Source organism: Gymnogyps californianus, chromosome 3, assembly GCF_018139145.2.
Source record: "Gymnogyps californianus isolate 813 chromosome 3, ASM1813914v2, whole genome shotgun sequence".
Classification (NCBI taxonomy): domain Eukaryota; kingdom Metazoa; phylum Chordata; class Aves; order Accipitriformes; family Cathartidae; genus Gymnogyps; species Gymnogyps californianus.
This window is the reverse complement of record NC_059473.1, coordinates 18,996,038-19,006,782: the sequence shown is the minus strand read 5'-3', so window position 1 is coordinate 19,006,782 and position 10,745 is coordinate 18,996,038. Positions and strand designations below refer to the sequence as shown.

Genomic DNA, 10,745 nt, shown 5'->3' with positions numbered 1-10,745 from the left:
CTTCCAACTTTCCCAGAACAAACTGCAAACTATTCACGATCCTTTTGGAAAAGAAACGTGTTTTTTCTCTGTGGATGGGATCTCGGATGTGAACCAAACTCAAACCCAGCAGTATTCCTAGTAAAAACTGCACTGAGGCAGTGCCCAGCTGGTTTGTAGACCTGGTGAAATGAAATTCCCTTGAAATGTGCTTTACAGATGGCCTTGAAATAGCGAGGAGAGCTACTTCCCCCCCCCCCCACCTTTCCTTAAAGGCAGGACCCCAAAGGGCCATCGCCTGAGGCTGCAATTGTGAAGAGTCCCCCTTCCGCTCAGAAATGATGTCCTATTTTTGCTTTCATGAAACAATCCCTTTCATCAACTTTGCAATGCCGATACCAACAAATGCTAAATACCCATTTCCTATACTGTTTTTCTCTCTCTGGCTGTACTGCTGGCCTTAAATTTTGCTCTCTTGGAAACAGGTAGTATGTTATGGACCTCACTTGTGAAGCATCTGAGATTGGCAGATGAAAAATTAGAAAAATGGGGAAGATATGGGTATCAATAATACAACAGAAGGTTTTTTTATTGCCATGGTTTTAATGGAATTGCAGTAGGATTTTTACACAAGTCTCTGAAAGTCTATGACTTCAAATAACTCTAAACCTACAGATTTGTACTCTTGCCTTATTCTTGTTTAAATAGCTGTTACCATCATCTGCTCGATGTATTATCTGTCCCAGAACACGGTCAGGAGGAATATACTCTCTTGGAGATCGTATGCATTGCTAGAGCTCCTCGAATCTCCTGTCTCATCACTGGACGCCTGCACAGAGCAGCCACAGGGCTCCAGCAGGCAGGGATTTGTACAGCGTCACTGTAGCACTGGTGGTGTCACCCTCCTTGCCGGTGTAACGGCGGTGCCAGCAGGGAAGAGTCAGGCCTTTGCCCGTTATCTCGGCCGGGCACAACGGGTTATTCATCACGGCGCCAAGCCCTGCCAATAAAGCTTTCCCTCAGCAGAGGGAGTTGTTTCTCAAGGTAATAAGATAGCATTATCTGATTGCATTTTTGTCAGGTCCGTCCTATTTATTACCTTACCTGTAATCTAATTTGTAATGTATTTCCCTGATATTTTCTGTATTTCCCCCCTATACTTTGTAATAACTTCCGCTGAAAGTCTGACCTACAAAAAAGATGAGGTTTTTAATCCAGCTTTGAATGATAACACCCAGGTGCCTTTATCTGGAAAAGCTGTCCTAGCGCGGAGTGAGGTGGTGTAGGAAAAGCTCAGCACCCTCTGCAAACGTGTCAGGGGAATGCTGTGTTACAGCGGCCGAGGTCGCTTTGTCCCAGCCAGGAAAATGGCAGCAGCTACTTTCTACTTCTGGCAAGATAATCTTTTTGGTCAGAAAGCCATTCCTGCTCCAAAGGCGTTAGAGGGAGGTACGTGAGAGGCAGCAACCAGCCCATGCCAATAGCTGGGGTGGGCACAAAGTAAGAAGACAACTATAAGCCATGTGAAAAGCCACCATTGATGTGCCTCAGCTGCTAAAGGTTGCTCAGGTGCTTCACCTGAGCTTTCAGGAGAAAGCATAAAGCAACAGTCTGGGGAAGAGAGTAACACCTGCATCCACCTGCAGGTCCCCTCTAGGTTAGGCAGAGATGTCTTATGGTGGCAGAGCCGGAGCATGGTGGTCCAGCTACCCTGAGCACAGGGCTGAGGAAGGTTAATTGGTGTGACAAATGATGCACACCATGGGAAGAGGTGACATTTTCAGGCTGGCGCGGGCTTCCCGCGCAACATCAGGCTGGTGGCTCATGAGGGCTTTCCACTCTCTTGCCACCTGGTTAGTTCTGCTCCTGCTTGGCTGTGCTGCTGCTGCTGTTGCAAAACAAAGTTCAACCTAAGCCTGCCCGCTGGACCTGGATTTCATGGTTCTGGTAAAGGCATTTCAAAGTCAGAGGGCCTTAAAACAAAGACAGAGAAATGTCCCTTTTTGTGGATGCTAATGAAATTTTTATCGGGGCATCTTTCTGTGAATGTTGGGCCTGAGAGGCATGGATTATGTTAGGGGAGAAGGGCTTACTGAGCCCTGGAAATATATCGGAGGAGGACAGAGGATGAAGATCACAAATGATAAATTAGCAAATGACAGAAAACAACTGCAGGAAATAATAAAACCAGGAGGAGTGTGTGGGAAATGCATAGGAGAGGTTGTTTACAACATGTGCATCGGACTTTCCAGCATTTGACATCTTATCTCCAATTCATTCCATATGTTACTTTATGCATGGATTCCTGTTTTTATGGGGTTTGTTCTATAGTTTTTGTACTAACATGAATGACTCACATCTGCTCCAATACTTAATTTATTCCGTAATGTCTTTTGCAAGGGATTGCTCAGCTCGTGCAATGCTTGTCAGCGCCAGGATCGGAAAAGCAGCGAGTCAGGCAGGTGAGCAGGGACAGCTAGGTGAGGCAGCTCTTTTCTGGAGTCCTACTCTGCTGGTTTTTTTTTTCCCTTAGCAATGTCTGTAATTCCCACTTTGGCTGCCCTGTGCGGACAGGCTTGCTGCGCTGGGGCTGTGTGTGGAGGCAGCAGGGAACACCCCACAGGACAGGGATGACACCTGAGGGCCATCACTGCAGGACCATGGCCCGGCACCCCGCCGCTGCTGGCATACCAACAGCTGATGATTATGATTTTATTTTTTAAGTGCTCTTGACAGCTCTGGAGATTCACATCTTCTCTTCCAAATCCAGTAATTAAATTCCACCTACCTGAATTCCCCCTGCTGTTTCAATTGGATAAATTAATCTTCCCGTCATGTCTGAGCCTCCTCTGTGTGTTGTTGAATGGTGGCCTCCCCTCGCCCCGGAGCCGGACGAGGACCGGGACGGGGACGGGGATGGGGACCGGGACCGGCTCGGGCCAACTTCGCAGCGGCGCTGCCCGGCCCCGCACATCCTTTCGCGCTCGGCTCGGGGGCGCTGGGAAGTGGCCTGGACCCACGCACGGTGTGTGGGAGGGGAGACAGATGGGCGGCCCCGGTTACACCCCCCCACCCCCCCCACCCCAACCGGTGCGCTCGGTGTCCCCGTCCCCGGGCGGCGCGGTGCGGTCCCCGGCGGAGCGGGCAGGGCAACGGCGCGGCCCCGCAGCTCCCCCGTCGGGCCCGGGGTGCCAGCCCGGCTGCCTGCGCGCAGCACCTTCCCTCGGCGAGCGACTCCGGCACCGGCTCCAGCCCCCCCTCCTCCCGGCGCCGCCTCCTCCTCCTCTTCCTCCTCCCCTCCCCTCCCCTGCAGAGCATGCACAGCCCGGGACTCGCATCGCCGGCTCCCGGGCGGGCGGGCGAGACCCTCCTCCCCGCCTAGCCCCGCTCCCGCTGCCCCCGGAGGCGCCCACCGCCCTCCCCTACCCCCCTCCCCGGCTCCTTCATCCCCCCCCAACCGGACTTTTCCCACCCCTCCCGAGGATGAGGCGGCCGACGCGGCGGCTGGCGCTGTCTCTGCTGGGGGTGCTCTGGCTCGCTGCTCTCCTCCTCTTCTTCTTCGGGGCGAGGAGGAAGTTGGAGGCGGCGGGAACCGAGGGGCGCCCGCCGGAGGTAAGGAAGGGGCGGCGGGGCCGGGGCCGCCCCGGCGGGACGCGGGCGAGATGCAGCCGGCGGGCAGGGCGCGCCGCCGCCGCCCGGGGAAGAAGTTCCCGGCGGTTTTTGGGACCCTTACCCTATGGCGCTCCCCTTAAAGTTTTGCACCGGCTCTGTGCCGGGGGGGGGGGGGGCGGTGGTGTGAGGTCGGGCCCTTTCCTTACCCCCCCGCCCTGGTGAATTAACCCCCCCGGTCGCGGTGCCCCCTCCTCCGCACGGCCTCGGGCAGCGACAATCCTCAGCCGTCCCCAGCCCGCCCCGGTTCACCGGGGGCTGCAGCCATCGGGGCTCCCCGAGCCGCGGGTGCCGCCGGGGGTGGCAGGGGCGCCGGCGGTACCGGCCCTCTGCCCCGCTGCCAACTTCGAGCATCCCTCGCTTCGGGCCTTGGGTCCCTGGGGAGCGGGGGGGACTGGCGCGTCCCAAGAGAGCGAAGCGCGTGTTTTGTGTCACGCGTGGGGGGCGGGCGACTCCTTTCCCCCGTGGGTCACGCAGCGTTTCCGACCCCTCTCCTAAACAAGAATGGCTCAGTCCTCTCCCCTGGCCGAAACGGGAGGGGAGCAGACGGAGAGCCTTTAGGTGGTCCGCGGTTGGGGCACGTCGGCTGGCAGAGCTGCAGGTACATCAGCCGGGTTAGACGTCCGGGACTTTTAATTACTGTTTTTGTTTGAAGACAGGGCGCAGGTAGGAGCGTTGCCCTGTCAGTCTCAGCCTGGGTGGAAGAAGGGTGCATTTGCAGTCGCGTGTTTGTGTGTCGTGTTTGAGTCCCCGGAGTGATAGCATGGGAGAGATGCGAAGAGCATCCCACTCGACACAGGGAGTGGAACAGAGGTGTTTCGCTGCCCAAACGCTGCGAAAAGCAGGGGATGCTGCAAGCAGCTTCGTTTGAACAAGGTCCCGTGTCCTGTCCTCTCCTCTCTAACGCCTGAGAGTGGCCTGAGATTAGCTGAGGGTTAACTTTCGAAAGGACACGGATTAGATGCTGCTCTTAGTTATACCGTTGTAAATCTTGAATAAGTTAATCGGGGTTAGAGCCCAGGTCCTGAAAATCTGCTGAGATTAAGGGTTATTGCGGCAGAGGAAGGGTGCGAGCCCTCAGCCCCTTTTTTGCACCAGTGACACCCAACTGAGCGTTTTGCCCATGACACACGGCAACTATACGTGTCAGCCAGGTCTTTGGAGAGTCTCATATATGTGTCACCTCTGCAACTGAATTAATGACCTGACTGGAAAAAAAAAAGTCAGAACTCATAAAGCTTACTTTGATTTTTTTCATCTTGAGGAATTATTGGTTTTCCATGTTTTTTAAATAAAAATGATTGAGGAGGTTTTTTCAGGCTTTCAGAAATCTTTCAGTCCTAGCGGAGGGGAATGAATCTATGCAATTTCAGGCCCCAAAATAAATAATTATATTTACATTTATTTATTTATTTAAGTGGGGGAAGGCAATAAGTCCCTGAAAACAGAGTTAGAAGACAAGCGCTTTCTTAACCATAACTGTGCTTTGGTGTCAATAGGTTTCTATTGGAACTGCGTTCTTAAAAATTGTAAAATAAGACCTCCCCTGTTTGACGTGAGCTCCTATATTCTCCTTGAAATGAACCTCGCTTCTCACTTAGCACCAGCTGCAGCTGAATTGCTGCCATTTTGCAGCCCATTTTGACTTTCTGCTCCTGTTCAAGGCTCCCCCCACCCCGAGGTGCAGGTTGCTGACGCTGTTAGGGGCTCGGCTGGGCTCCCACAGCTGGCGAAGCGAATTTCTCCTGTCACACAGGATCAGGCCCCGAGTTTTGAAGCTCCAACTGCCAAGTTGCCATAACTCCAGCAATTTGACTGCTAAAATTGCCTCTCCTTTATTTCCTCTGAATTTTCCATCAAAACAGTTGCATCCCCTTGAGATCCATAGCGTGCAGGTGTTTTTTGTTTTTTTTTTTTAATGCATTACATTTTTTGGCTTTGGAAGCCACTTTTGAGCAGTATGAATTATAAGCTGGTTGTGAGCGCAGGGACGTGGTGTCACTTCAGTTAACCCCTCTGAATGGCTGCAGAGCTGACTTGGGTACCAGAGGCAGGGATGCTGCAGCCCAGAGAAGAGCCTGGCAGTATGTCCGGTTCCCCTGGCCAGCGGGACCGGCTGCCGATGATGAAAACTTGAGCAGTTAGAGTTGTCCTCCCAAATTCCTTGAGAAACAAGTAGAGGTAGTAGGTTGCTAACGGCAGTGCAAACTTTGTTACACAGCTACGGTGGAGAAATGGAGCGAATCCACATCAACTTTCCTGGCAGCGTTTTCTGACGTGGTTTTTTTTTTTATCCCTCCCCTCCTTTCTCCCTTCTCTTTCAGTTGAGCTTTATTTCTGCGGCCATATGCGCACCATATATCATGCCTCATGTGGATTTAACCTTTAGACCCTTATAGCTAGGCTCCAGCTGGTAATGCCTCCTCCTGCCCGTGCCTGTCTCCTGGCAGGGCTTGCGGCACGTGTCCGATGCCGGAAGGCCGTGGTGCCCGAGCTCGCCGGCCGGCTGCGGCACGTTGGTGGCTTGCCAAGGGCCAGCGGCAGAGCTGCTGCTCGCGGAGCTGCAGCCCTCGGCTGCACGGAGGGCTTGCCCGTCCATTGCTGTTATTTTGGTCTGCCCCCCCACCTCGCCCTTTATCCCAAATCCTGTGCCAGATCCAGCGCTCAGCTTCCCAAAGGAAGGCTTGTGATGTTTTTCCTATAGCCGGAGAACCCCGTGTTGGGGTTGGCAAGGTCTCCAAGGAGCAGGTCCTTGGTGTGAGGGGTCTGCCGCAGTCTTTGAGTCTTGCCTACCCCCGAAACACGCTGCTGGCTTGGTCTCTTACGGCCCCAGTGGAGGTGGGCGTTTGGGGCAGGTCCGATGGTGGTAGCTGAGCTTTCCCGAGCTGCTCGTGCCTGAAGAGGTAGGCGCAGCCGTCTGTTGTAATTAACTTGGCTTCACCTCCCCCTTTTTTTTTTTTCCTGTTTTCCCCTCTGATCCCATCTCTGTGGATCTCTCACCGTTGCCTGGTGGCAGGCAGGCTCAGAGGGCCCCTCTTCTTGCCAGCCCTTGCTCCCCTCAATCCCTGTTACCTCTTTTCCCTCCTCCTCCTCCCCGCCACTTGCAGCCGCTGGCGGTACATGCCAGGGCAGCCGGAGCAGGCTGAGGCTGGATTTTAGGGTGTGGGACTCCCTCCTGGCTGTGGGGTGTAGTAACCTTGCAGGGCTGGTCGGGTATGGAAGAAAATAACTCACTCCATTTAGGACTGTGAAGCTGTTCCCGGGACACCTTCCCTGGGTCCCTCCGGTGCTGTTATTACTGCTGTTGCTTGGGTTTTTGGGTTTTGGTTTTTTTTTTCCTTTTCCAAAGGGCAGATCAAGCCCTGTTAGTGCAGTAAGCAAAACTTGCCCTTGCCCTTGCCCTGCCCTTTATAAAATCCTATAAATTGGCTGAGAAGAGGAGCCGTAGCGGTATGCCTGCCTCTGCCAGGGTGTATTGCCTGCATGGCCCGGCCGGGTGCCTAGTTAGCAGCCGTGGGCTCAGCCCACAGGAAAGCCGAGTCTGATGGATGAGGGTGTAAGGACATGGGGCTGGTCGGGGTTACGGATCAGCTGGGACTTGTCCATGCCTCGTGCCCTCCCCGCCTTTTGGCGGAGGGTTTTGAAATACTTTGCAAGCATTAATTAGTTCCAGCCTGTCTCCCTGCCCCAGCAGTTTTCCGGCTGGATGAACTGGGACCCGGAGAGGTTAATTGAACTTTGTATCCTTCTGGCTCTCATTGACTCCAGAGGAACTGGAGTCGCTCAGCCCTCTTGGAAAATCAGGCTGCCGGTGACCCACCTGAAGTCGCCCAGGGAGGCGGCGTTGGGACTTGGCATGTGCTCTGGTAATCCAGGCTCATGGCCCCGTGCTGCTGCCCGGCATCTCCCCTGCCTCCCTCTGATCCGGCTCTTTGCTTTCCTTTGGGAAGGTGTGTGTGGGGGGAACATATAAATTAATAACTTAATTACATTAAGAAATAATGAGAGGAACTGATACGCGGGATTAATTACAAGCAAATTCCCAAATTGATTTGTGAGGAGTACGTGTAGCTGGCTCTGCAGCGATGTTTTGCTAGTGTGCCGGCTCCCCCGGTTCGTGCTGGTGCCTGTGCCCTGTGCCAGGCTGCAGCCGCGTGGCCCTGGGGGCCGCTAACGAGGGAGCAGGAGAGGAGTAGGTGACAACCCCTTGGTCATGTCATCTCCTCCACCTGGTGAATCCGTATCAGACCAAAGTGGGGAGCTGGCTGTATAGCAGAGCCCTGCAGCAGTGAGGGGCTGGTGGGGGTTCTGGGGTTTGGTGCTCAGTGCCGGCAGTGTGTGCAGGAGGGGCAGGAAGATGTGTTTTGTTGGGTTTGGGGTTTTTATTTCTCTTCATTCCCTCCTGCATGCCAGCTTGCTCCCTCTGATGAATGGCTGAAGCATAGCTGACTGCCTCTGGAGGGAAAGCGGGTCCGTCGTGGGCTGGATTGTAGGAGAAAAGCTATGGAGGAAAAGTTCCTTTTACTAAAAAAAGTGACCTGATATACTTGACTTGTACGAGTGTTTGCGATGCAACAGCTCCTTTCCGAGTGTGTTCAAATGCAGCTGGGGGATGGCTCCCGGGAGATGATGAGAGGCTCAGCGCCCTCGCTGCCTGCTCAGAGTGCTCCGGGGTACTCGGCACCCTGCAAGGATTGGACCTCGATGCGAAGGGACGCTTGCCAGCTTTGCGCTTGTGTGCCTCGCACCAGCCTGTGCTTCCTTCTGCATCATCGCCATCTAGAAAGCCTCAGCACCTGGAGCTCAGCTGACAGTCTCCAGATATTAAATTCCTGTCAGTTTTATAGCAGCAGAGCCACTTAACAGATTAAAATAACTGTGTATCCTGCAAAAATTCAGATCTTAACAATTAAGGGATTGAAGTGGCAAAGCTGTCGGGAACAAAAAGGCAGAGCATTTAATACCAGGGAAGCTCGTGTTGGCTGGGGGCATGGGCAGGTCCAGGATGGGAGAGAAGAGGAAACTTCTGTCATGCTTTGTTGGTGAAATCCCACCCTGAAATCTCTAGGAGCAAACCCAGGCTTTCTAGGATGTCCCAAGCTTTGCTGATGCAGGAGGTGGGGTGGAAATACAAAGTTGCTCTCTCCTGCTGGTGTATTTAGTGATGGATGTGGAAATATAAAACAGAAAACCATGCCCAAGCCGTCCTCGTCTGTGGGACCAGACAGGACAAGTCTGGTGCATCAACAGGTGCTGTTTCTCAAGCGCTTGCCTTCCTTCTGGTGGGCTTGGGAAAGAGGTTTTCCCAGCACGGCCACCTCCTTGTACAAATACCTGCGTCCTCATGGAGCAGGAGTGAGGTGAGAAGTCCTGCCAAAGTCAGCACCCAGTCACCTCGGCTGCTAAACCAGCTGCGGACAAATGGTGAGCAGCCTGCCTTGTACGTCTCGCTTAATTAATCTACCCACTGCGCATCAAGGCGCTCTCTGAGATACCTGTGAAACAATAAGCAGTCAATGAAAACCCTGTTAATTTTTCACTGGTAATTGCAATGAATGAATGAATTTTACCCCCATTGCATTCTGGTAGAGCTCCGTGTTGCAGCTGTGAGTGATGGGGGCATAAATATTGATTGAACAAGACCTGTTTGCTTTGCAAAACAGTGAGCATCGCGATGCCCAGGCACCTTTCCTAGCTTGGTGCTTTTAAATAAAAGTATCAGGGAAGGAAGGAGAGGATGCAAGGATTCCACTTCTTTGCTGGTAAGATGCTAAATAAATTTCTCTGCAGCCGGTATGTGTCTTGTTGACAAGAGGTGTTGAGCACTAGAAGAAGAAAAATACTTTTTATTCTGCTCTGGAAGGCTAGAAAGAGCTGGAAAAGTCCTGCTGCTGCACTCCGAAGGGGTGTCGGAGGTGGTGATGCTCCCGGGGTGAGCTGAGCTCAGGAGCGTCATGGTCTCTCTTGTAATCCGCTTCTCCTGGCAAGGTCCCTGCAGAGCACCCTGCACACTGCCAGCGGGATCACTCTGGGCTGCAGCGTCCCTCACCGGCTGGCGTGGCGTGGCGTGGTGTGGCGGCATCCCCTCGGTAGGTGACAGGGACGGGCCTGAGCCCTCACCCCTGCAGCTGGGTTTTTAGGAGGGCTCAGCTCTGGCTCGTGGCCCTGAGTCCTTGGTGACCCTTAGGGGTGGGCTTGACAAAAGAAAGTCCTGCTTTTGAGCAGGGAGGTCTCCGAAATCAGCTCTGTGTCTGGATGCCGAGGCGTCGTAGACACAGCATGTATGTTGTGAAGTGTCTCCATGCGTGAGAAAGATGCTGACTGTCAGGGAAGATTTTTTTTTTTTTTCCTATTTATCCTTTCGCCACATCAGATATGTACAGAGGTGGATTATTTACTCAAAAACCCAGGCTGTTTTCTCCTCCTCGCTTTTCCTTTCCATGATAAGAGAACATCATCCTGATTTATTTTGATGTGCTTGTGGCCCAGGGCCTGTCTTTGCTGGGTTTGCTTCCTCTTGCTCTGCTGACACGTCTCTTGACCCTGGCCCTGCAGCATGATCCGTGCCTCCCTGCGGGCAGTGGGACTTGGCACGTGGGATGGCTGCAGGGTAAGGGCTATAAACGGCTGTGCCTGGGGGAGGCAGGTCTATGGAGCATTATGGTACCGGGACTAGAGTTTTTCTTTCCCTCCCAAAGCTGAGAGGTTGGTTTTAGGTGTAGAGACGAGGGCAGAGCACGCAGGGCACGGTCTGCCGAACCGCTGTGGTTTGGCAGGCATGAGCTGGGCGAGCACAGACACTGGAAGGGCAGTGCTGAGAGAGGCAGCTTTGCAAATAGCACCGTCTTATAAGCCCGTATAAGTGCAGGTGTGGCGTTATTGTGCCAGGCTGGCAAATCCCCGGGTAGCTGAATACGGGGTTTGAGCAGAGGTGTTGTGAGCCGGGTGTTTTTCTTGGATCTGTGGACGGGCACGTCCAGCGCGCACAGCCCATGGGATGCCAGATTGGTACTTCTGGGTGCTCTAGTCTCTTTGCCGGTGGAAAAAGCAAGCTTGGGAGAAGTCGTGGAAATGCTAAAGCAACCTACTGCAGCTGG

The 10,745-nt window shown here is 53.6% G+C and overlaps 1 protein-coding gene across 1 annotated transcript in view; it reads left to right on the top strand.

Moving 5' to 3' along the window:
* The first annotated feature begins 3,462 nt into the window (after nt 1-3,462).
* The window catches only part of GALNT14 (polypeptide N-acetylgalactosaminyltransferase 14), a 100,610-nt gene continuing 93,327 nt past the window's right edge, over nt 3,463-10,745 (top strand). The window contains exon 1 of the mRNA XM_050894216.1: nt 3,463-3,591. Coding sequence (XP_050750173.1) covers nt 3,463-3,591 — 129 coding nt within the window. The remainder of the gene's footprint in view (nt 3,592-10,745) is intronic.